Here is a 27576-nt window from a genome sequence, read left to right as displayed (position 1 = left end):
GGCAGCTGTAATTCACATAATTCCTGGACATCTGGGTTTCTAATTTCAAGTGTTTTATTCTGCCAGAATTACCTGTTATATTGTTTATAATCAGAGAGCGTAGGCTTCCCACTTCTCTTCCATGGAGACTGCTGAATTCTCCTTATAAATGACTCACTGTATCATTCATCTCTTACTTAATACGCTCAGACACTTGTTGTGTTGTATCTCCAGACCATATAGTGGTGGAAAAATGTCACTGAGACCCATACAGTACAGGAAATAAGAGAAGCGCAGACCACCAGCTGGTGGCTTTACCAGACTATCCCCAAGATGCTAAAGCCACTATCGGTATTCTCACCGTGAATGGGAAACCCCTTGAGGAAAATGGATGAGCTAAGGGTAAAGTTTCAATCCTGATGTTCATTTATCGTCAATTTTTTTTTATTGGCAGACATAAAGCCAGGTTGTTTTTCTATTATTTAAAATGGCAAATAGTGGTCTGGAAGGGAGCAAGGAGCTGTGTTTCCTTTGTTTCCTAGTGCACCTATAAGATAATTATATGGAAATGAAGATAGCTTGTGAACTGTCCCCCAAATTTAGTTTTATCTAAATTGTACTGTGTTTATTTCTAGTCTATCACTTTCTATTGAACAACAAACCAATTGTGGGCAACATAGGCGTGCTGAGCAAATAGTATTAGGGTGTGCAATGCTGGAGGGGCAAGCCTCGCACCGGGATCCAGTCAAGACACGGACGTCAGGATACAGACGCAGGAATCCCGATATCCGTCAGAATGCCATCGCCAGCATCCTGAAGGGATCAAGATAACAATGTCGGCATCCCGACTGCCAGCATACCAAAGGTATGTATGCGGGTTAGGCCGGGGATGGGGGAGGGTAAGGTTTAGGGACCTGCCGGGGTGGGTTAGGGACCGACCGGGGAGGGTTAGGCACCACCGGGTGAGGTTAGGGTTAGGCACTGCCTGGGGAGGGTTAAGTTTAGGGTGCGGGAAGGGAGGGTTAGGTTTAGGCACTACTGGGGGGGTTAGGGTTAGGGGGGGAGGTTTAGTCTACTTACCAGCCCCAGTCGGGATCTTCTGACTGCCGGCATCCCGTCTACCGGTAAATTATACTGATTCCCTAGCACCGCCTATTGGCAGTGTCTAGCACTATTTTACAAGAGAGTAAGTGGGAGAGAGTAAGGATGTGAAAAAGAGCGGGGAGCACTGAATGGGATGGATTTGTGGGATCGACTGACTATGTGATCTCAGAATGCAGATGCTGGCATGTAACAAGGTTAACATGTTATTTAGAGCATAACGAGATTGGCATTACAACTGTAAACATGCTGGTTAGGCATCATGTTTAAAGTTGTATTCTTGATCCAGTTAACATGTTGGAAGTAACATGTTAACACTGTCAACATGTCAGCACCTGCATTCTGGGATTGACATCCCAAGTCGGTGTTCTCGTGATGGTGGCATCCTCCGCCTCAGTCCTGGATGGCGGTGCTTTGTGCTGCGGCTCCTTTCTCTATGCCATCAGGTCACGGCTTATACTGGCCGCCGAGTGGCAGACCTGTTCGGAAGCCAGCAGGACTAGGCTGCTTATCTATTAATAGTGGCACAGTTGCGACTGTCAACCCTGCGTGTGGGGGTGCCAGATCTTCTCAAAATCGTCAGAATGTGACTTAAAAGCTAAAAACATGAACCTGATCTGTTTGTGTGTTTATATATCTTGGTTACTTAAATGGACTGTGTAGTTAATGTACTTAAGGTGTTCTGTATTGTTTCCAAATCATGCTTGTGCCCTTCCAAGACAAAAAAACAAACAAAAAAAAACATGAAAACTATAAAAATAACATTTAAAACTAATTTTCTGCACTAGTGGGTGGTTTCATACATTCTCTATTATTATAGAGGTTTCTCATTGCTGTGGTTTCTCTTAAAACCTGTTTAAACTACCGATAGGCAGGAATACCCAGCATACATTTCATGCACTTTGGGTAAGACATGCATTGCCTACTGTGGTAAAAATTCCAGTGTAAATCTCCAGAAATTGGTTTCCACTGAAAAAGTGGAAACCAATTTCTGGAGATTTACACTATATTAGTCTACCCAACCAACTAAAGTAGCAATGTATGTCAGTCTGGTACAAAAAGTTTAAACTTTATATTATTTTTTAAAACAATATTTTGAAACATAGCATTAGAATTTAGTCCTGTGAATTGCATTTATAAGATGTATTACAGAGCTAAAAGTACAAATGTAAACTACTTAAAACCGAACACCATAAAATAAATAAACCAGCACAAAGTTGATAAGATGCACCAGCAATATGCAAAATAAGAACACAGGGCCTGATTCAGACTCGGACGCTAAGCCGCGATCGCTCACTATGGGCGATTGTCGCCCATCTGCGCATGCATATGCACTGCAGTGCGCGAATCATTCACTGTGATGGGGAATTGTGCTCTCATAGCACAAAGACTGAGCGCTACTTTGAGTGACAGATAGTGCTGTTTGTGGGTGGTAACGGGAAGGTGCTTGTGAACGGGGGAGTGGTACTGTGAACGCAGGTGTGTCTGGGCATCAAAACGGAGTTTTATTGGTGTGCATAATTAGCATGGAGGAGTCATTGAACACGTCACTTGGTTGTATTTCAGCCTGCAGTGATCGCAGTGCTTGCGGCGGGGTAGGATCTACCTCAAGCGCTTCGTGCAGCGCCGATGGCTCTCGATGGTTCTGATTAATCATACACTTCCTGGAGATGACATGTGCTAAGTAAGAAAAGTGGGCGTCTTATACCGGCATGCGCTCACTCTGCCGTCCCTCTCTAAGACATAAAGGGCGTCCTTACACCAGACAGTGCGATCGCGGAATTTGCATACCCGGCCCCTTTTGGATGCGAGCGATCACGGCTTAGCGTCCGGGTCTGAATCGCCCCCATAGTCTCATCAGAACATTGTATCTTCTCAGCATGGTCAGGTTGCCAGCTGGTTTTATATCCTTTTTCTGCTGAAAAAATTTTATTAGCTCAGGAGTGACATCAATGAGAATCCACTTACTTCCAGATTACTTCAAGCTGCAGCTTAATGGTCCCCAGCTCAGTGATGTCTACGATGATTATTCTTGGCCGGGTGGTAAAAAAGTCAGCGCTGTCACAAGTCACAACTCCGACTAAGATGGTGGTCAGGCCGCGCAACTCAATAACCTATAAAATAACATGGTGCAAATGTATGAAATAGGAAATTAGATATTTGGGGATGGAATTTAGTAAAACAAGGACACATAACCAGCGATATTTAAGCTCAAACCACAGAACTTACTATCCTGGGGTTGGCGGGTGAAAACCCAAACCATGGATATTGTGCAGTGATATGTAGCAGTTTCAAACATTCTAAATTGCATGAGTAGGGCCAAATCTATTGAGGCCCTGCACATAAGGGTGCCTTATCCAAGTGGCAAAATACACATGGCCAGCAATGTATTCAGTATTTTCTTTTCATTATGCCAAGGAGCGAAACTTGTTTTTATTACACCAAGGAGACTAAGGGATAAATTTACTAAAAGTGAGAGTTTTTAGAAGTGGAGATGTTGCCCATAGCAACCAATCAGATTATACTTAACATTTAACTAGCACCTTCTAGAAGAAAATAGCTAAAATCTGATTGGTTGCTATGGGCAACATCTCCACTTCTAAAAACTCTCACTTTAGTAAATTTACCCCTAAGACTTGTAGTGCAAACTTGCGGCACCACTAGTGACAGTATGTACTGCCAATGATAGGTGGCTGTATTATCAACAATAAGCTGATAGCGTTGTGTATAGTCTAGGACATCTGAGCTATGATGACAACATGTGAATGAATTAGGAGATATCACTGGGTGAGGATGACGCTGTATCAGGCTCTTATAAAGATCCAACTGGTGATCAGATTAACACTAATGAGCCAATAATGTACAGGACGTCTGACACAGGTAAAGTGAAAGGATTAAGAGAATCACCAGGTGGGACTGACTGCTGCATACGGTTATTGCAGAGACAATAATGATTGTTAGAATGTTTTAATGACCTTATGTACAAATCTAGAACACTGTTTTAAATGACTATGAATTTTCAATAAGTATTATCTATTTCTGTTGCTTGATGTTCAGACGCAAAGCTAATTCAATCTGAACAGGCTTATCAGAGCCGTAGCTAGACTTTTTGGAGCCCTGTGCCAGATAGAGCATTGGCACCCCCCCCCCCCCCCAATTTTTTTTAAATATGGATATCAGATAGTGCACCTGATAAAGAGCCATGGCTTCATGGGGAAGGGCCAGGGGAGATATAGGGGTACTCCTGGGCCAGTCAGGAGATGCTGGGGATAAAAGAAGAGGAAGCTACAAGTGAGAATGATAGTAAACAGGAAAATTGACAAGCCCAAACAGAGCCCCCTGCCTGCGGTGCCCTGTGCCATGGCACAAGTCGCACTACCCTAGTTACGACCCTGAGGCTTATGTCTGGTCAATACATGCATCAAATCAAAGTACAAATTGGCCGGGAATTGTTGCATTTGTGAGCACAAAACAGTTGGTAATATAAATCAACCTTTGAAGTTGATCAGAAATGGCAAAAAAGTGCAGTACATGTCCATCCCTATCTTCCTTCATTCTACTTCTAAATAATCCCCAGACTACTTCCTCAGTGTCCTCATTTCAGAGTTGTCCGTTACATACATGTCATACAATTTCTATAGCAATCCCACGGCTACGGTCTACATACAAAGATATATTTACAAAACATGCTGCAAGTGCCACTGAAGCGTCCCCCATACTCAGTTCTCAATAAGCCTTCATCTGCAGTTATTACGCCTCAACACTCCTCTGTAAATCATTTTACACACACTGTACAAAAGCTGGCCACATGTCTTGGGAGATCTTGTAATAATCTGTCCTGGTGGAGTAACCTCATTTCCCAGAAAGCTGACTGTGTAACAGCAGAAAACCTCACATTTTCCCTAAATAACACCATATAAGTCAATTTAATCTTATAAATAATAGTGCATATATTTGTTTAGGATAATTTACAAAGCATATATATTTGTGTACACCATGCAGAGGTATGTATAAAAGGACCCCGATTTATTCCAGAAATTGCAATAAATTCTCTGCCTATCAGATATCTCTCCAGGATTTCAGAGCAGATTTATAATGCAGGCGATGTGCTGGTAATTACACGCAACCTGCCACTGTGCACAACACAGCCATCTATGCATGGGTACAGCTATGTAATGTAAAGCATGCATACCTCTTTACCCTAAAGACCTTTAACACTGAGGGGTGTCTTGGAGGGCGGCCAGATCCCATAAATACCCCTTTAAGGCTCCATATGTTTCTAGACATCTGGATGGGGGGGCTTAACTGTTGCAAGGCTGTAACTCTCCAAGCAAAACATTGTTTACTCTGTGCAGTCAGCAATTTATCATGATAATAAATGGCTTTAGCATAAAGCGGCTGGTTCATCAATAAATGTTTATTGAAGAGTAAATGATATACAATAAATAGAATAATACAGTCCCTACAATAAGTGATAGGGATATTAGGTATTCCATGATCATACAGAAGCACAAGTATCAGCCCTTTCATCCATTTACAGTAATAGAGCATGTTATTCCGGAAGCGACGACATCAGAACTTACCAACAATAAGCTATGATATGACAACTCACTGTTTATACGGATAGTTATTACAGGTATTTATACATATTACCATCACTTGTGTACTACTTCGGGTTTCCTATAGAAAATAATAAGCTGTATGTATAAGATGCTCATTACATAACAAGACTGCAAGATCCCTGCACTGGGTCTTCAATTATATAAGACTTCAAGTTCTCTAGAACAGCATCCACTATGGGCAGTGAGCTGAACAAATGTATCAGGCTTTAGAATATAGTGGTAGAAGTTTCTATAATGCTGTACAATAATACATTATATGGGACTCTAAAGCTGGCCATACACTATACAATTTTCTGTCAGATATCTGTCCAATCATGCTGGTTGGAATGAAAACCTGGTAATGTATGGGAGCAAATAACAACTGATCATACGGTTTTAAACACTGAAAAAAGAACAAAAAAAATTGTTCAAATTGGCTAAATTTGTGTTTTAACCAATTTGTCTGAACAACCATTTTGGGCAATTTTCCAGCGTTTGTGAGCAAATGGACGACTGTAATTTCTTCCCATACATTACCAGGTTTTCATTCCAACCAGCCAGACTGGACAGATCTGACAGAAAATTGTATAGTAGATGGCCAGCTTTACACCGTAGAGTAGAAAATGGGATGGCCAATGGCACAACCAGAGGCAACTGATCAGTGTCCAGAGGTACACAGTACATTGGGAGAGAGGTGAAGCTTCAAATGATACAGCGTCTGTCTATCTGATGTTAGAATTAGAAATTATAGGCAATAATGATAGAAAATTCTGCATTCTTTACAGGAACAATGCAGTGTACGTTATTTATAGATTGGTCATGTCATTCATTTAGAATGCAAAATTAATCTGAAGTGTCTATTTAACAAATATATTGTCTTCTAAATCCTAATCAGTGAATCTGACTAGTACTTTTCGCTGCTAAATGTTGTGTGGAGTCATTCAGACTACACTTAGCCCCGACTGCTATCACACGCCAATCATCATCAGGCTGGAACTGTCTACTGTAAATATCTTATAGTACATGATTCTGCAAGAAAACAATATGGGATGTAGTCAGGATCTCGACCGTCAGAATGCAGACGGTCACAATACCCACAAGCGGCATCCCAACGCTCACAATCCCGATGGTAAATATTAGGATTAGATTTACAGTTAGGCACTAGGGGGAGGGGGAGGGTTAGGCTGTGGAAAAAGACGGTTAGGCTGCCGGGGATGTTAGAGTCAGTGATGTGCGGTCAGGTGAGGCAGAGCCTTTCCTGTCATACTTAGGTATACTCCAGAGTTTTGACTATAAAAATTATAAGACAAATGTAAAGAAAATATTATACACAGTCAAGTGCATAAATATTGGGACATTGACAGAATTTTAATATTTTGGCCTCTATTCACCACCACAATGGCTTTGAAATGAAACAAACAAGATGTGATTTAACTGCAGACTTTCAGATTTAATTTGAGGGTAATTACATCCAAATCAGGTGAACGGTGTAGGAATTACAACGGTTTCTATATGTGCCTCCCACTTTTTAAGGGGCCAAAAGTAATGGGACTATCAACTCAAAAGCTATTTCATGGACAGGTGTGGGCTATTCCCTCGTTATTTCATTATCAATTAAGCAGGTAAAAGGTCTGGAGTTGATTCTAGGTGTGACATTTGCATTTGGAATCAGTTGCTGTCGACTCTTAATATGAGATCCAAAGAGCTGTCACTATCAGTGAAGCAAGCCATCATTAGGCTGAAAAATCAAAACAAACCCATCAGAGTGATAGCAAAAACATTAGGTGTGGCCAAATCAACTGTTTCGAACATTCTTAAAAAGAAAGAACGCACCGGAGAGCTCAGCAACACCAAAAGACCCGGAAGACCACGGAAAACAACTGTGGTGGATAACAGAAGAATTATTTCCCTGGTGAAGAAAAACCCCTTCACAACAGTTGGCCAAATCAAGAACACTCTCCAGGAGGTAGGTGTATATGTGTCAAAGTCAACAATCAAGAGAAGACTTCACAAGAGTGAATATAGAGGGTTCACCACAAGATGTAAACCATTGATGAGCCACAAAAACAGGAAGACCAGATTAGAGTTTGCCAAACAACATCTAAAAAAGCCATTACAGTTCTGGAACAACATCCTATGGACAGTTGAGACAAAGATCAACTTGTACCAGAGTGATGGGAAGAGAAGAGTATGGAGAAGGAAAGGAACTGCTCATGATCCAAAACATACCATCTCATCAGTGAAGCATGGTGGTGGTAGTGTCATGGCGTGGGCATGTATGTCTGCCAATGGAACTGGTTCCCTTGTATTTATTGATGATGAGACTGCTGACAAAAGCAGCAGAATGAATTCTGAAGTGTTTCGGGCAATATTATATGCTCATATTCAGTCAAATGCTTCAGAACTCATTGGACGGCGCTTCACAGTGCAGATGGACAATGACCCGAAGCATACTGCAGAAGCAACCAAAGAGTTTTTTAAGGCTAAAAAGTGGAATGTTATGCAATGGCCAAGTCAATCCCCTGACCTGAATCCGATTGAGCATGCATTTCACTTGATGAAGACAAAACTGAAGGGAAAATGCCCCAAGAACAAGCAGGAACTGAAGACATTTGCAGTAGAGGCCTGGCAGAGCATCACCAGGGATGAAACCCAGCGTCTGGTGATGTCTATGCGTTCCAGACTTCAGGCTGTAAAGGATTTGCAACAAAGTATTAAAAAGTGAAAGTTAGATTTAGGATTGTTTAGTTTGTCCCATTACTTTTGGCCCCTTAAAAAGTGGGAGGCACATATAGAAACCGTTGTAATTCCTACACCGTTCACCTGATTTGGATGTAATTACCCTCAAATTAAATCTGAAAGTAGGCAGTTAAAGCACATCTTGTTTGTTTCATTTCAAAGCCATTGTGGTGGTGAATAGAGGCCAAAATATGAAAATTCTGTCAATGTCCCAATATTTATGCACCTGACTGTATATTTTCTTTGTATTATTCTAATCAAAACTCTGGAGTAAAAAGTGTATGGCAGGTGAGGCACTGCCTCCTTTGTCTACCTTTTCCACACATCCCAGATCAAAACACACCAAATTTCCAGCACTATATACCGCTGCACCTTTGTATAATGCCCACATGAACCCTCGGGTTCATATATGTATCTGTAAATCTGGCTCTGATACAAGCCAGTGCCTCCCCAGCCATTTACCTCACCGTAGGTCATAGTTAGGGTTAGGGGGAAGGTTAGGGTAGAGGTTAAAATACTTGCCAAAATCCGTCGGGATGCCGCTGTCGGGATTCTGACCATCAGGATCCCGTACCCAACCCAAGATAGTAGATACATTGTACAGTTGAGTCTTAGATTATTTTGTATTTATTTATTACCCTATGCCATCACCTATAGCACTTTCAGTACGTCAGCGACACTGTATTGGAGAGTGCAGCACTTGGGAGGAGAATGCATTGAATTTCAGCAACAGTTGGAAAGGCTGCCACAATATGCATACCTTGATATCAAAATTCTCACAGAGATTGGGTATAAATATTTTCTCTTCTTCATCCCACACTTGGCCATCATCTGTTTCAATCTTGCCTTTTAACCTCCACCTTTGGCGACCTAATCGTATTAACACCTAGAAAACAACGGAGAAATGAGCTATACGGGGAATACAGACAACACCTCTTTACATGTGTGTGTGCAGCCTGCTCTTTACATTGTATGTATTGTTCAGCGCTATAATTACTCCCCTATGTGTGGGTTGAGCAAAATCAAGGCTGTGAGTTTATGAGACACTGTCCCTGGTGGGATCTGAACCTACGACCCTCGCCTGTAAATTAGTATGATCCTTTATTTTTAAAGCATCAAATTGCAATGCAGTACTAATACTATGGGAACTCTGTCAGAACAGCAGTTTTAAGCACATAATGATCTGTGTGCATTACCTTTTCATGCTGTAGAAATAAATGTGTGACAAAACCATTGAAATTATTGCAAATTATTATTTCCAATTAAATATTTCCCTATCTTGCATAAAACAAATAAAATATAAAAAAGATTTTATCATCTGGCCAAGCTGTAAAGCTGGCAACTTAACTATGCCAAGGTGTCAAAATCCGATTCAGTCAATACTGACAACATTGGGCCTAGGTCACCACGTGTATCAGGCTAAAACAAATGTTCAATCCTAATAATATTCAAAAGGAATCAAGTTGTGATTGGTCAGGATGCAAAGTTCTGTCAGCCAATGCCATAATTATCCAGGGACCCAAGGCATGCAGTTAAGATGAACACCACTGAATATAATTTAGTGTTGCAGAGCCAAGTAGGAGGAATTCGCCGCTATGCACCTACAGATTGGCTTAGTCGATGCGATGGGACTAGGACGCTCCAGGAGACTGCGCGAATTAATTTTTTAAGCGAAACACTGGAATATCTATGTTCTACTGAGTAGATTCAGATATTCAGTCACATATCAAATAATCAGCGAAGTCTCCTGGTGCATTCTAGTCGCATCACATTGTGACTAAGCTGCATTTTCAACGAACTAAAAAAAAAGAGATGCCTGGCACTAGCAGAATTGCATAGGACCAGGCACCAAGAGGGGCTATTTGGTGCGATGCAGCAATCATGTCTGAGGACACATCTGTAGTGTGAACTGCATATGTAATGATATAGTATGTATAATTTTAATATCTGTTGCAGAACCAAAAGAGTTAAGTCCCAGTGCTGAGTGCTAGGACTAGAGGAATATTGTTTTAAAAATAATTTGTGTGCAAAATTTCAGCTTGGTCAATTAAGTTTTACCATCCCCAGCGGGCACTTGAAGTTTTTAAAATTTGACACAAATTAGGAAATTTTGTAATCAGATGAAGGCACAGTTCTGGGTCACATATTTTGGCAATGAAGTTGCTTTTAGGTGAAAACGCTTCAGTTGAACTCAGACACAAACCTTCGGGGTAGATGTTTATAAGGGGGTCCCCCCCTCCGAACAAAAGGTGAAAATATTAAAATTTTCCACGAAATGTCATCTTTGCCGCGTGTGCTCCTGAGATCGACTGGCACTATTTTCAGGTATTCTGAATTATAAAATATTATTATCTAGGAGGTAGGGAGTAGGGATTGACATAAGAAGCCCACCATCAAATAATGGCTGGACTTCCACCATTGAAACTTTTGATGCGATGGTAACTAATCATCGCATCAAAAGTATTCAATGGTAAAAACTATTTATATGATTTGCACATACGCAGAATATACTGTAGGGCAGTTGGCAGAGGGTGGGATCGGGGCGTGGCCCGATGCAACATACATACTGTGTCCTGTCTAGTGTAGCTAGTAGCATTGCTGTGCTGTGGGGACTGAAGGGTACACTATATTTACAAATACAGTCCGGCTCCAGAGACATATACAGTCCGGCTCCAGAGTCCATCACACAGCACAGAGACACACTCTCACACTGTCAGTGCACTGGTGGGGAGGCCGCTGAAGCGAGTCCAGTGTGTTACAGCCAGGCAGTGAGGAGCAGAGACACAGCTGGCACTGACAGTGTGAGAGTGTCTCTCTGTGCTGTGTGAGTGACTGCTGCTGGGCGATGGCTGCGCTCTGATTGGCTCTCTGAGACAGTTTTGAGGTTTTCTTCACTTTGGAGTGATCAATGACTGATGAGGTGTCAATGGGAGTGATGAGACCTACTGTAAGTCTTGCAAAACTGCAGTTGATATGGCAGCAGTTTCCCTATTTGGCATACCATATCGATCACTAACAAGATCAGTGTTTGGAAGACTAATGCGCATTTGCAATGAGGAGTTTTCAAGCTTTGATGGCTTAAAATAATCTTTGCCAGTGTCTGAATCACTGTACGCTATGTGTGTTTGTATATGTTTGCCATAAATGTGTGTGTATGCTACGTGTGTGCATGTATGCATGCTTGTGTGTGTGTGTGTATATATATATATATATATATATGTATATATATATATATAAATATATATAAGAGTTATGGTAGACTTACCTTTGTTAAATCTTTTTCCTTGAGGTCTATAGGATCCACAGGGAAAACCATGAGGTGTAGGTGGTTGGAGCTAACCGGGCACCAAACAGTCAAAGTTTCAGATCCCAGAATGCACCGATCCTCCTCCACTATAACCCGGACCCCAGCCAAAGGCAAACAGTTTTTGTGAACAAGCCCAAGGCAGGAGCAGGAAAGAGTAGGAAGAACAGTACACTCTCACAGAAGATACTGGAATCAGTGACCAAGAGGAAAATACCCAATGAAGCCAGATCCTATGGACCTCAAAGAAAAAGAGTTAACAAAAGGTAAGTCTACTATAACTCTTATTTTCTTCTTCAGGGTCATTGGAATGCACAGGGATAAACATGGGCATGTCATAAAGCAGGTTCCTGAGCAGAAAGGAGAATCCGGCACCCAAAGGAAGCATCCTGAGAGACAAAGGTGTCAAAGGCGTAGAACCTGAGGAAGGTGTGGACAGAAGACCACGTGACTGCCCTGCACAATTGCTCAGCAGAAGCGGCACAGAGAATCACCCATGAGGGTCCCACAGACTGAGTAGAATGTGCTGTAACCGTATTTGGAACAGGAAGACCAGCTTGTGTGTAAGCCTGAGATATTGTTATGTGGAGCCATCAGGCCAGAGTCTGTTTGTTAGCTGGCCAGCCCAGTTTGTTAAAGCCGTACAACACAAAGAGAGAATGCGATTTCCTGAAGGAGTTGATATGATCCACGTAGAGCTGAAGAGCACGAACCACATCCAGGGAGGCTTCACCTGCAGAGAGGTCCGCGGACTGGAAGGCCAGAACCACAATCTCTTTATTCAAATGGAACCGGGATACCACTTTAAGGTACAGATACAGGGGACAGGTACAGAGGACAGCTCTGTTCGGATGAAAGATCACGAAGGGGGAGCGACAGGAGAGAACTGCCAAGTCAGATACCCTGCTGGCAGAGGAGATAGCGAGGAGAAAGAGCGTCTTCGCCGTCAGCCACTTGAGGTCTACTGAGTCTAGAGGTTCAAACGGAGGAGCCTGTAGAGCCCGGAGAACCAAGGACAAATCCCATGGGGACACCGGAGGGACAAAGGGATGGGGAACACCCTGAAGGAACGTTCTACATCAGGCTGGCGAGCGAGCCTTCACTGGAACCAGACTGACAGCACAGAAAACTGAATTTTAAGGGAGGCCAGGTGGAGGCAGAGGTCTAATCCAGCATGGCGAAATGCAAGCACCAGAGAAACCTTAAAAACTGTAGGGTCATAGCTTCTGGGGGAGCACCATTGAAAGTAAGAGTGCCAAATTCTGTAATAGATTCAGGCTGAGGAAGGCTTACGTGCCCTGAGCATCATCTGGACCAAAGAGTAAGAGAAACCCTTGACTCTTAAGAGGGATGACTCAAGAGCCACGCCGTCAAAGACAGACAAGGTAGGTCCGGGTGCAGACAAGGACCCTGCGCTAACAGATCTGGTCGTAAAGGAAGTCGGAAAGGAGTGTCTATGGAGAGCCATCCATAGGTCGGTAAAACAATAGCGTCTGGGCCAGGCTTGAGCTATCAGTATCACTGTGCCACCTTCTTGCTTGAATTTTCAGAGAACCCTCGGGAGGAGGAAGAACAGAGGAAAGAGGTATGCAAGATTGAAGACCCACTGCACTGCCAGAGCATCCACGAAGGTGGCTGAGGGGTCTCTGGTCCTGGATCCATCTGGGGACTTTGTGGTTGTGACGTGAGGCCATGAGGTCCATGGTAGGACCCATTTGTCTACCAGGAGTTGAAAGACCTCCGGGTGGAGAGCCCACTCTCAGGCGTGTACAACCTGACGGCTTAGGAAGTCTGCTTCCCAGTTGAGGACTCCGGGAATGAACACTGCCGGGAGATGATGTTCGGCTCAGACCAGGATGTGTGCTACTTCCCGCATGGCTACCTGACTTTGCGTGCCTCTCTGATGGCTGAGGTAAACTACCGCAGTCGCCTTGTCGGACTGGATTTGAACCGGCCTGTCCCGGAGGAGGTCTTGCACCAGAGTGAGTGCTCTGTACACTGCTCGAAGCTCCAGAATGTTTATGGGCAGGCGACTTTCCTGGGTTGTCCACTGTCCCTGAAGGGTATGATGACCGGTCACCGCGCCCCATCTGCAAAGGTAGGCATCCGTAGTGAGGAGCTCCCAATCTGGCATCCAGAAGGGGCGACCCTTATCTAGATGGGACATCTGCAGCCACCATGAGAGGGAAAGTCGGACCTCTGGAGGGAGGTGGATCATCTGGGACAGAATCAGAGGATACTGCCAGTCCCACCAGGAGAGAATCAGTTGTTGAAGGGGCCTGGAGTGGAACTGGGCGTACTCCACCATATCAAAGGTGGATACCATGGACCCCAGGACCTGCATTGCTGAGTGAATGGATACCCTTCAATTGCAGAGCAACTTGCGCACGCGCAAGTGCAGTGCTGAAATTTTGTCCACTGCAGAAAGATCCTTTGTGCTTGAGAATCCAGGAGTGCATCCAGATATACCATCCGCTGTGTTGGCGAGAGGGAGGACTTTCTCCAATTGATGAGCCAGCTGTGTGCTTGCAGGCAGGCAATGGCCAGCTGGAGATGGCGTTGTAAAACAGCTTGTGAATGTGCCAAAATTAAGAGGTCGTGGCAAAATTCTGACTCCCTGACATCTGAGGTGGGCCGGCATAACTGCCATTATTTTGGTAAAGACCTGAGGGGCCGATGACAGACCAAAGGGCAGCACCTGAAAACTGGTAACGTTGCCGCAGAACAGCAAACCATAGGAACCGTTGGTGGGTTGTAGTAATAGTCAAGTGCAGGTATGCATCCTTAATGTCCAGAGAAACCATAAAATCCCCAGGTTCCAATGCCAGGACAATTGATCATAGAGTTTCCATACAGAACTTGGGCACTCGGATAAATTTGTTGAGTGATTTGAGATTCAGAATAGGCCGATGAGACCCGTTGGGCTTCTGAACCAAAACAAAGAGTGGAATAAAAACCAGTTCCTCAATGAGCCGAAGGAACCAGTATTATCACACCTGAACACAGGAGGGAGTGAATGGCTTCCTGGAGGGCCAGGGCCTTGACTCAGTCTGGTGGAGGACCTGTACAAAAAATTGCTGGCGTGGACACCTTAGGAAGGTGAGGGCGTACCCATGAAAGACCACGTCTCGGACCCAGGCGTCCGTTGTTGTTAGACGCCAGGAGTCAGCAAATCAAAGAAGTCAGCCTCCCATCCTGGGATCCCCCAGGAAGAGGCCTGCCTCATCAGGCAGAGGGTTTGTCATCAGACTTGTGAGCTGGACGTCTGGCCAACCAAGACTGCTTGGATCAAGGCTTGGCGGTCTTGTGTGAACTAGGCTGCCTGGGAAAGGACTGTCCTTTTGCCTTACCTTGGTGGCGAAAGGACCAAAAGGAGGGCGGTCTAGGCTTAGGGGCTGCTGCTAATGTCAAAAAAGCAGATTTTGAGGCTGCCATGGTAGCCACGATTTTGTCCAACTCTGCACCGAACAGAATGTCTCCAGAGAATGGATAAGATTCCAGGGCCTTCTTAGATTTCGTGTCTGCTTTCCAGGATCGTAGCCCAAGGACCCGGCGTGGGACTACCAAGGTCGCAGATGCCTTAGAGGCAAGGAGTCCAGTATCCAACACAGCTTCTCCCAAATAAAAGGCTGTGTCCCAGATATGGGAGATGTAGGCCAGTTGCTCCCTGGTAGCGTCTGATGGCAGGCTGTCTTCAAGCGCATCCGTCCATCCTTCGATAGCCTTAGCTACCCAGGCCGTGGCCATAGCTGGCTCAGTAATAGTGCCACAAAACAAGAAAACGGACTTGAGACAAGTTTCCAGTTTTCTATCCATTGCGTCTTTAAGGGAGGATGCGGACGGTATAGGCAGCGCAGAGCTTCTGATTAAGAGTGCCACGTGAGACTCAACGGTAAAGGGGACTTGACACTTGGTACACTCGCCAGGTGGGAGAGGATAAAAAGACACTACTCCATATTTCTTAACATTTGCTTAAAGGCGGCAGACGTTTGAGCCATATTCAGAGTGGGCAAAAACATCCATCCAAGGAGGATGCATAGGATGCATAGGAGGGACAGACATAGCAGGCTGTAACTGCTGAGGGTACCCCATAGTGGGAGGCAGCGTGGGGCTGATAAGCGGTCCACTAACTGCGTCATAGCATACAATAAAGAGGACACCCAAGGTGGCTCCTGGACAGGAGCTGGTAAGGTGGACTGGTGAGGTGGTACATAACAATTAGCACACACACCATCCTGCACAAGATCCTGAGGAGACAAGCCTCCTTATTACCCTTGCCTTTAGAAGACATAGTAATAGCCAGCAAGTAGCACACAATAAGTGTATAGCAAGTAATGCAATGTGACACCCTTCACAAATACAGATAAATGTGAAGCAATAATGAACCCCTACACACCTGGTAGTTGAGGGTTAAGAAAGAGCAGCAGGAATAGAGATAACTGACAGTCAGAAAGTTAAGACAATATATCACTACAGCAGAGCTAGCACAAGTCACATACAATGCATAAATATATACTTGCAATGGGCACTAAATCAACTACTGAATCCTAACTAGGCTGATAGGATTGAGCGCTGTATAACCCGGCCCCGGGGAGAGGTATATAGGGAGACTGGACCAGATTCTTCTGAGACTTGTAGCATCAGTTATGCTGTGAATAATGGCTGCTGAGTGTCTCACAATGGGAGGAGGAGCAGCTCAGAGGTTGGAAACCTATGAGGGATCACGCACTGAGCTGGAGGAGGAGCTACCAGGGGAGAGCTTACTTCCCCACTGCTGCATTCATCGCCGGGGCCGCTGGCCTCTACAATGGTCCCTGATGACAGAAATTAAGTGCCCTGGTTGTCTAGTGAGGGTGCAGAGAACCGGACGCCCCACTGCAGCATCCTCCGGGTGGTGTCCACAGGAGGTAAGGACTGCCAAAGATGTGATTGAATAACCTTAGCTGTCTCTTCGTTTGTCCGGCTGCAGCCCTGGAGTGGCAAGCTGAGCCCTGCCGTAATCACTGAACTGCTCACCGGTGTTGCGGCGCCAGTCGAGGTTGTTGGAGTAGCAGCGCAGGCGCCTATTAGGACGCCCAGCGCTGCTTGCTCTGAGAAACAATTAAAAAAACAACAACTAAGAAATAAAGCTTGGGGCTGCATAATGCAGTCCCCCGTCTAAAGGTGCAACTGGCTCCTGCCGGCACCAAATCTTTTGGATCCCTCTCTGGGAATTTCTGCGAAAACAAGCCCACAGGCTTCTATAGATGGCGTTGCCCATCGTACACAAGATCCGAAAAAGTTTAGCTTTGCGGAGCTTGATACATATGGGGATTGCGGCAAGCCTCCGAAAATGGCAGTACTCGGAGGTTTGACCGCATTTTAGTGCATAGTACATCCCGTCCCTAATAATATTTAAAATAATTAAAGTTGCGTATTGCAACAGATGTGACCAGTTAATACGAATTAACTTTACTATATAATAAAATATAAATGTTAGCTGGAACCTGACAACAGGATTAGACCATGTTTATTTTCATTGTGACAGTTTTTAATTCCCTACATTGCTAAAACAGGGTTATTGTCCATGCTCTCACAAGTATATAGTTGATGACATTTTCAGGAATCATGAAACATGGGAACAACTTGCTCAGCTCAAGGACTGTTGGAAAGCTCCAAATGACATCACTGCTACAATTGTGCAACTTCAGATACAAAATAGATCATCTAATGCTATTATTGTGAATTGTCAGTCATTGATCTATTTGTATGCAGTTTGGCAGCAATATTACCAGGGGGTTTCAGATGGTTACTGTGGAGGATTATTACTGAGAATTAGCTCATTTTAAAGCCTCAGTGATAGGAAATAATTCCCTCTTGTATGAACAATAAATTGATTTCTATCATCAACTATCAGGTTAAAAATAAATGATAGGGAGACAAATGTTTACAGTACCTCATAATGGTCTCCAGGGCAGAGGCGAGCGTAACCCACCAGGCCTAGACAGGACAAAGAAAACATCCATATTAGACCACATTTCTTATAAGACGAAGGCCTCAAAAGATGTGGAACACCTCAGGAACTCACAAACCTATTGAAAATAGGCTCTATATTACAGTAGATACAAATGTGTCAGATATATTAGGTAATTAGTTTGATTATGTATAGATTAGAATCCTCAAGTACCCGAATCCACTTTTGTATGCTGTGTCTAGATTGTATTTAGTACGCAGCCTACCAATATCTTAGGTCCTCATGCTTTTATCCACAATGTATGCATTTGTTTAGGTTGCTTAGCAACAGGGCAAGTTCCGCTGATGTCACTTACCCGCAGCATCTGGATCCCGGGCAGCGGCGTCTAGCAAACTTGGTGGTCGGGTACTTAAGGTAAGTGTTTGTCTATTTGTAATGCTGTTCCTGACAAAGGCTCTAATAAAAGTGCTGCAACGTGGATATCTCAACGCTGATCTAAGTATTTATTTTGGAATGCCGCCATCCTACACTGTATGTGTGTGTGTGTGTGTATATATATATATATATATATATATATATATATATATATTTGTGCTGAAAAAAAAGTGTACACAACGGAAATGCAGTGAATTCAAAAAATCAAAAAATGGTCCAAAATGTCCAAAAAAAGGGTCCAACAAAATCCAAGTTTAGGACAGCCAAGCTCTTTGTCAGGATCCACACCACCTCCTCCAATCTGAAATACAATAAATGACAAAGGCGCCTCCTAGTGCAATAGAGTGCAAATGTCACCAATGTGAATTGAATACAATTTATAAGTGAACCTGTACCATATGAATAGAATAATTAGGCTTATCTCAAAGTTTCATATAGGTCCACAAGAAGTCATCTACAGTATGGTTTTTTTTCATGGGTTTAATAGGACTCCAAAACATACATAGTGCAAAATGGTTTTTAAAAATGACAACACAATTACGTATATAATTGCTCGTACAATAATTAGAGAAAATAACAGCTTCAGATTAGATTAGCAGATACACCCAATGCGTTTCGTCCGGAGCTATATCTCATCGCACTACCCCTATCTTGCATGTCACATTGGTGACATTTGCATTCTATAGCACTAGGAGGCGCCTTTGTTATTTATTGTGTGCTGTGTGCGCATATATATATATATATATATATATACACACATATATATACACACACACACATACACACACACATATATATAGATCAGTAAATTTGGCCACTCACAAGTTGGCTGTACAGCCGGGGATGGGGGGCCCCTCCCGAGATCGAACATGCAGTGTCCATAGTCAGCCACCCTTGGCTTGGGAATCTGGTTGCCTGGCCTCACCCATTCTACTTGTTATTATAGATTACCCTGGTAGTATGTGTGTATCAGGCATTTGTACAATTTGCTGTATATTTGTTTATGTGCATTATTCTTACGTGGTTTGATGATTTGTGTATGTACCTGTTTATGGTGTGTGTATAGTTGTGCTGTTTCATATGTCTGTACAGTTTGTGTATATAGGTATTATTTTCATGCTTCAGTGCAGGGCTTAGTCTGCATCTGCCGTGGGCTTAGCACATGGCTATGGCACTGCCTGTCGCTGGTTGTCATGTTTTTATGCTTTATGTATATGTGTCATGGATTTGTGTGATCGCTTGGGATGTGATTTTATAGCTTGGGTGTGGTTTCATTTGCATCGATGCTCGCATAGTATTCTGTGTTTGTCATACTGTATGGTTTTTCTTATGCATCGGTGCAGTGTGTTTTGTCTGTGTGCTCTTTGGCTTGTGGTCTCACTATGGGCGTATGTATACGGAGGATAGGTGGATGCCCAGCGCTTCATTGGTACATGCTGTACTATTTTGCTTATACAGGTTTTTTGCCTTCTCGGTGAGGTTTTAGTTAAACTCCTAAGCACATTTGCTCAGCATTTCATACTGCAGCACCAATCAGCTTTACTGCCTAGCACCGCATTGGTCTGGCTAGCTCTATGGCTCGCGCCACGGTGGTCATGGGCTTTATTCCCATCCTGTCCCTAGCAGTGTGTAGTTTGTATTTGTGATACCATCTGCGTACCATGTTATCCGTTTCCAAATGGGGGTCTTGCCATTTGTTAATTTTCTGTTCCTGAGCTAGCTTTTATTTACTGATATATTAGCCTAAAGCTGCTGCCGTCAGTTCCCATTCTTTTAATTTACAGCTGTCCTATTATATCGTTATCATCGTACGGCCTTTGTCATTTCTTGTTCTGGGATGTGATTAGAGGGGATAGATGAATTAATATGCATTGCGGTGTTATAATCTATGGTCAGAGGTCTTTCTAGAATTTTTACTGACTCTGAATTTGTCACTTTGCATTGTCCCCTTCCGCTGGTCACACCTGCCCTGTGGCCCATAGTCATATGCGTGTCACCCGTCTGCATGGCAATGATGCTGGAATTAGGGTCATTGTGTATTTCGTACCTTCATTATGTCATTGTTTCCCTGTAATCTGTCTAACCATACGTGTGTGCTATTTTAAATAACTGTTAGTAAATAAATAAATAATTGGCTATCTGCATTAACCAGCTATATGTATCTACGCCTGTCCTCTATACTCCTTTCCTCCATTCACTGCCACCCTCTGGTTCTCTATGTATAATGCTACATTGAGGGTTTCTAGCTGCTTGCACCTTTTTCCTATGCCTCACGTTGTCTATATAAATCTATAGTGTAATGTATAGTGTGTCTGCCCACGATCATTGTCTAAGGGTGTTTTTCTATGACATGAGAATTAGGCATCATTGAGGGTATTTTGATACCTGGGATGGGTCTCTATTTACCAACTTGCAAGGGCCCCCTCCTCGTTTTGAGGCTTATGTGTATTCCCTCCTCTCCCCTGGCGACTGGTTGGCCTTGCGGCCTTTATTGCGGTCGGAAATTCCATTACACACAGGTCCCCTGGAGGCATTGCTGTCCCCGGTGCCCTCTGGCAGCGCAGGCCGGCGGGATTGGGGATCTTCCCGTTCTGCTGGAGTCTCTGCAATGGACAGTGGCGTCCCTCCCTGCGGTGACAGCCAGTGCGGGTGCCACCAAAAAGGGGGCGTGGCCCGCATCCCCCTTGTGACACCACTGGCGCTGGTGGCAGTTTTTGGTGACAGTGGTTCTCCAGGGGTGAGGGGCAGGCAGGACACAGGTGTCCTTTGTTTCTGTTAGAAAGCGGGTCAGGTGCAGTTGTTACTGTATGCGGTGGCTGCACTGTTGGCCATGGCTCCACACGGCTACTGCATTTGGGATCAGTTGACAGCCTGCTTACTTCCATTGTGGGCGCCCTGTCTCCTTTTCTGTGGGCAGTGGTAGGTTGGCGGGTGGTGTGCGCATATGTCCGCAGGATTTTTAGCTATATGTGTTTCCCTCTACTGCTTTTTCTCTTCTGTCACTACTCCCTCTCCTGGAGTCTCTCTTCCGTTCCTCTTTTTCAGATGTGGATCGTGGTATCCTGTTTGGTGTTCCAGCTATCCAGTTGTCTTCTCCGTCTCTTTTGGGGCCCATGTCGGAGGTCCTCAGGTGATCGCTATGCAAATTTTCCGGATGGGGTGTTAGCTCACTATGTATAGTCGGTTGCACTGACATAGACACACTTCTAGTGGGGATGCTACTTTTCACTCAGGTCATCAAATTCCTATTTAACGGCAGACACTTTTTATTTGCCATATGCCTTTATATTTGGTGTCCTACCATGCCTGGAGTTTGACTATTGTTGTTGCCAGATGCAGTGAGGGCCACTGGAGTGACGTTATATGCTGTTAGATTGCGATCCATCACTTCCTGGTGATGGGGTGCAGACAACGGGAGTGTGCTGTTTACCATGGCAAGCCACTCGTTTCACATTGTGGTGTAGTCTACTAGTGGATATTACTTTGATCCATTTTCTTTTTCACTGATGCATTTGCAGTTGCCGCAGGAGCAGTTTGCGCAGCTTCAGCGTGCTCGTCTTTAACTGGCGGGTGGTCGGGTCAGGTTTTACCAAGGTTTAGTTGCAGAGATTGGTTACACAGTCAGCTTAGGTCATGTTTCTAGCTGCTTTTTTGCTGCCAGCAGGGTGAGGGCCTATATCGATTTAGTATTATTGTACTGTAGTGTTAGCAATCGTCTGTTTCCCACCTTCTCTGAGGCCTTCCGCCCCGATTTGTGAAGCGGTTTGTGTCGGTTGCACCGCTTGAGGACTGAACGACTGAGTTGTGGTTGTTGGGTTTCCCTGCATCACTGTGCTAACTCCGGGATGGACGGGTGGCACTGACCCAGGCCTCTTGGTTAGTTTGATATCCTGTTGAGAGCGCATGGTTGATGCATTGATGGATCCCTGGTCGCGATCTTGCAGTTTTGTTGGGCCTGATGATGTTGCATAGGTGCGGGTTGCTGCGTTCAATGCCTAACCGATCAGGCTGTGATCATTGAGTTTCTCGTTTCCCTGTGTTGACTCCCGGTCTTGCCCGATGGCGCGGTCCTGGGCTGGCGTTTCTGGTTGGGTCTTTCAATACTGTATTCGTATGCTGTCTTTTGGGCTTTCCCTAAAGTTTATGCGACCCCCCTCGTTTCCCAGGGTGGGCGACTACATTTATTCTCTCACGGTCCTCCGGTAACGGTGATAGTGGTGTTGGTGCACCGTAGGTCCACTTTTAGTTTACTATCAGTCACTATCTGAGTTTCTTTTTTGTTTTACATTGGCATTTTTCTAAATGTATTAACTTGGGTGCTTGTCACCTTTATCGGTGGGGGCCTCGAGGGATTTTGCCCTGAACCATGGACACTGATTGGCTGTGGTACTCCTGGCAGGTTTTTTTTAGGTTTTTACTTCGGGCCAAGTTATCCCCCCTTCCCCTTTTCCCCCCTCCTTTCCCTCCTTGGGTAGGGAATTTTTTCTCCCTCATTTAGATGGGATGTTGCGGGAGGTCTTTGGGATGTATGCCATCTTGGGTTCAGGGGGCATTATTTTAGTGTAGAGGGCTTGTCCATACACCAGGTAGGCTGATTTCACCCTCTTGGGGTCAGAAGCACCAGCTATCTGGCTGGTGTTAGATGGTGTATTCGTACAGGGGGCTTAGACCCTACTGCTGGCTGTTGAAAAGGGCAATTGGCCCTACTAATGTGTTTGTGTGATCCTAGTTACTTACCATTGCGAAGGGTAATTCTCCCTGATAGTTTGGGGTCTCTCTTTACTTAGTTTCTGTTTCGATGGCTCAGTGGGTTCGTGTGAGTTTGCAATACCTTTATACATGGGAAAGGCGTTGGCTTTGCTGATACAGTGGTAGTGTTCTTATTGCTGGATGGGGTCCATGTTATGGCAGTTGGGGTTCATCCATTTTTGGAGTGTGTTTTTTAGGGTTATTGATTGTTTAGTTTGAGTTTATGGTGGCGGGCTAGGCTCCTGGTCGGTGCCTCGCGTAGTGGGAAAGAGCTGCAGCTGATTGATAGGTTGCTCCCCTTTGATATACCTTTTGGCTGATTGTCCCTGCTAGGGTCAGCAGCCTTTGGTTGTCTAACCATGTGTTGGAAGGTATGGGGGCAGTCTCATGTGACCTATGGACTTGCTGAGTGGGCAATTGGCCCTGCAAGTTTTTCTAGTCATCTGATTTGGTAGTCACTGACCTCTGATGGCTGCTGTTTCTTTCGGTCGCCACCATAGTTAAGTGATTGATTGATAATTAATAAAAAGGCCGACCAGTTTAAAACGCCACATCTGTCTCCGTGTCATTATTATTAGAATAAGTTCATGTTTGGAAGTGTTTATATATGCATTAAGTTAATGTACTAGTGTCAGTTGCCAATAGGGCGTTTATAACTTTCTGTCTATTTTTGGAGTCACTTATTTACATAAATGTCTACTATGCTATAATAAATATTTCCATAAATTCAGGGAACTGAGCGAGTTTAGTGTTATGTATACCTCTGGCCTACTATGTTACAGCATTATAATCAGTGTGATATAGGGCCTGATTCAGAGCCGGTCGCTATTTGCGGTCGTTCGTTCAAAAAAAAGGGGTGGCTATTCAAATAAACCGTTCGCTCTTTGCGGTCTGTTCACGCCTCTAGGTCTGAACGAGCGAACAAAACTTGCGGTCGTTTTTTGGGAAACTACGCCCCCTGGCCACTCGCATCCTACGTCATGTCCGCTATTTATTAGATTAATCGAGTACATTGACCAGGGTATGAGCTGCTCGCTTTTCTTGTGGTTGCTTTTTGCTACCACAATTTTGCGAGCAGTTCCGGCTATAAAATAACCCAGTGACGTGCACAATGACGCTGCTGTTTTAATTATGCACACCCATAAAACGCCCGTTTTGACCTTTAAGCACGCCTGCGATCGGATCTCCACTCCCCGTTTTCAAGCACCTTCCCCTGTTACCACCCACATTTGCCTCTTTCTGTCACTCAAATTATCAGGCATTCGCTATTTTGCGAGCACATGAAGTTCGACCGCACTGACTGGTTCGCGCATGCGTATAACGATCCGTGCACATGCGCAGTTGGGCAAACATCGCTTGGAGCGAACGAGCGGCCGCTTACGAGCGGCTCTGAATTAGGCCCATAATCAGCTATCAATACTTTTGAAAATATGACAAAATAGTCCATATTTAAACTATATATCCCTTTAGGAAAAGGAAATATGTATTTCAAGCTAGTCTATCAGGGTTTAATATGCAGTGTACAATGCTGAAATACCACACTGAAAACACATGCAAGCACAATTATTACTCGCTAAGGAAGCCCAAGTTCTCCCTGCTATGGGCAACTTCACCGCTAAGGTTTGATACATGATCATCTGCCCATAGTCTCTATATTTCTAATGATTGCATGATTCACAAGAAGCTTTGTAATGTGCCCTTATATGTCTTATGCTGGCCACACTCGCTGTCAATATTGCAGCCAATACCAGGCAACTGGCACATGGTTTCTGGAGATAACCAGACACTAATGTAATCTATTGGATCATTATTGGTCAGTTTTGTCAATGTGGTCAGCAGTCTTTCCCTATTGACCTGTATGCGCAGTGATCCTATAGCTACAGTCAAAGGTCCCAGTAATGACAGAATCATCTACAACTTTTAGTCCAATGTCAAGCAATTTGGCCACATATGCACTAGAGTGCTTGTGCCGAGAGGCAGGATAGGCTTCATCAACATTAGGAATTCTAGTGACCCTCTCTCTTGTGTGTGATAGGGGATATATGCATTATGTGACATGCACAGGTCCATGAAATGTTATCATCAAATCAAATCAGATAGCTCCAAACCAATTTTATAGTTGTAGGCAGATCTGTGAATTCTATATGTTACAGCAGTTTCTGGAGTTACCTTTCATCTTAAGGAGGAATTCACCCAGATGTACTTCCAGTGCCCCTTCAATCATGCACATATCCTAGAGAAGAAAAAAAAACCACACCGTTAACATCACAGGGAATATACATAACCCCCCCCCCCAAAATAATAAATAAAATAATAGATATATATACTGCCTGTCTAAAGGGTATCTTTTAATATGTCTTAAGTAACGGTTAGACTTATGTCTTAAGACTGTAGGTAAAACCAGGGAGTATTCCCACATCTGTGCTTTCATCCATAAGATCAAAGTGGTCTCCCTCAGATACAATTTTTAGAGTCATTCCTGGGACAAACTCCCAATACAAGAACATTTGCTGACCAGCTACAAGGACCTGTGTGTATGACTTTCACAGGAATTCCAAAATAAACTGCACCAGCCAGTTCCAGAGATATTCTGACAGCAGATTCGCATTACATTCTTAAATATTAATTTTTCTTGCATACATTTTGAACAAATGCACAAAACACCTTTTTCAAGAAGATAGATAACTGCATAAATATCCAGAGAGATTAGAAAAATGCAGCATTTCCAAACCAAAAGCTATGGCAAAAAGAGAAGCGCTGGGTATTATTGTATTCTATTTACAAATGTGTCCTAATTTTGATTTGCTGAATAAGGGCCAAAGATCCCTCTGTTAAGCGCCACGGTGATGTATACAGTGGCACACCATGTTATCGGCTGTTCTCCAAATGGCAATGCATAGGGTAAACACAGGGAACCAACAGAACCACTTGTAATCTGAGAGTTCTTGCAATCTCTCGCAAAAGATTCCTGTTTGCGAATATTTGCCCAAAAAAAGTTAGCAAAAGACTAGTAGAATATTATTAAAAGTTCTTTCTGCCTGAGGCTCCATTTCAGCCAATATTCGGAAGCACCTTATTTTGTAGATTGGCATAACCTGTGTGAACGAGCAGACTGTTCAATCTGTTAGGTCTCAGCAGGCTGTGCATGCAAGTGCCAGGGAAGGTGCAGGAACATAGGCATGCACAGGTGCCGCCACACGGGGTGCCCCTTCCGACCTTCTCCCTCTGCCAGGTCATGGACTACCCTATCCCCCCCTCCCTCTGGGATATAGACTACTCACCTGGCCGTCCAGGTGAGTAGTCTATGTCCTGTTGGGAGGTGTAGATGGCGTTGTCCATGACCCGGCAGAGGGGGAAGTGCTGAAGCGGCACCTCTTGAATATCGAAGAAATAAAATGATCAGGCCCCATGCCCTCTAATTTTTTATGTGCTATTGACCCTTGGTATTTACCAGGTACTGTTTCCTCTGAACAACTGCACAGATCAGTAAAGCCCATTCAAATAAACCAAAAAGGGTTGTAAGGTGGTTGCCAAGGCCAGTACTCCCCTAGGGAAGCTGATCTCAATGCCCAAGATGTCAAAGGGTGAGAAAATCCACTGATAGATGGATTTTGCTTGCTTGGGTCTGTCTGGGAATTATGAAGCACAGGAGGCTTATCATACTGATGTGTGCAAGCTGCTATTTGCTAGACATCTAGGGGGTTATGTAATAGCATGCGAGATGCAGGCTCTGGTGAGATTCTGGCGATTTTTTAAAGCAGCAACCATTTGAAAGGCAACACCAACCTGCTGCTGCTTACATTTAAAGGCAGGCTCGCTGGAATCTCACCAGAGCCTGTATCTGCTTACATAAGCCCCCTAGTCTTAGATGCTGCCCTATATGACAGTAGGACCCAGGAAGAATAAGCCAATCTTTTGTACAGAAGCCATGAGCGCCACAGTGCTTAGTATTACTGCCTCACAGCGCTAGGGTCATGGGTTCAATTCTGACCAAAGCCCTATCTATGTGGAGTTTGTATGTTCTGCCACTGTTTGCAAGCACTTCCTACCACATAAAAAGTACATTGCAGGTGTCTGACCAAATAACCCTAGTATGCGTGTGTATCCATGTGGTCAAAAATGTAGATTGCAAATTCTATGGGGAGAGGAACGGATTATAGTTCTGAATAGCCCTATGTAGTGTGTAGATGCTATGTAAAATTATCTATGTATCATTTGTATTTCTACTAAGGCCATTGTGGATAGCTTATTTTTAACACTTAATTCTTCATTTTAATGTTTGAGAGGTTTATTCATTATCCCTTATGGGCACGTTACACTAGATAGCACATCTATTAGGTAATGGGACCATTCATTATTAGGGGCTGAAAGATTTCGGAATTTGCTCAGTGAACGGATTCTATCTTCAGATCATGTTGGTTCCAAATGGCCTACTCCGGAGTGCGTAAAGGGATCCCTCCACCTCCAGTGGCCCTCTCTGTGCACACGCGTGTACGCCTTCATACATGTCCTCTTACACTGCCAGCAGAGTTAGTAATTACCTATTAGGGTCAGTGATAGGAATCATGGGACAGCTGCTTTTCAGAGCAACTGTCCCACAACCAGGGAATTGCTCCGTTACACAACTATCTGCCACCACAGCTTGCAGCAAGAGGGATACTTCATTATCGGGAGCCAATCAGCCCCCAAGTGAGATATCTACCCATGTCTAGGTA

At 44.1% G+C, this 27576-nt stretch overlaps 1 protein-coding gene across 1 annotated transcript in view; it reads right to left on the bottom strand.

Moving 5' to 3' along the window:
- The window catches only part of RIPOR3 (RIPOR family member 3), a 225174-nt gene that overhangs the window by 67842 nt on the left and 129756 nt on the right, over positions 1-27576 (bottom strand). The window contains exons 8-11 of the mRNA XM_088472128.1: positions 25031-25094; positions 17660-17703; positions 9181-9306; positions 3049-3194 (exon numbers count right to left, since the gene is read on the bottom strand). Coding sequence (XP_088328254.1) covers positions 3049-3194; positions 9181-9306; positions 17660-17703; positions 25031-25094 — 380 coding nt within the window. The remainder of the gene's footprint in view (positions 1-3048; positions 3195-9180; positions 9307-17659; positions 17704-25030; positions 25095-27576) is intronic.

The sequence above is a fragment of the Taudactylus pleione genome, unplaced genomic scaffold (assembly GCF_031769625.1).
Source record: "Taudactylus pleione unplaced genomic scaffold, aTauple2 ptg000121l, whole genome shotgun sequence".
In the NCBI taxonomy this organism is placed as follows: Eukaryota; Metazoa; Chordata; class Amphibia; order Anura; family Myobatrachidae; genus Taudactylus; species Taudactylus pleione.
Note: the sequence above shows the minus strand (reverse complement) of the source record. Positions and strands in the feature narration are given on the sequence as shown.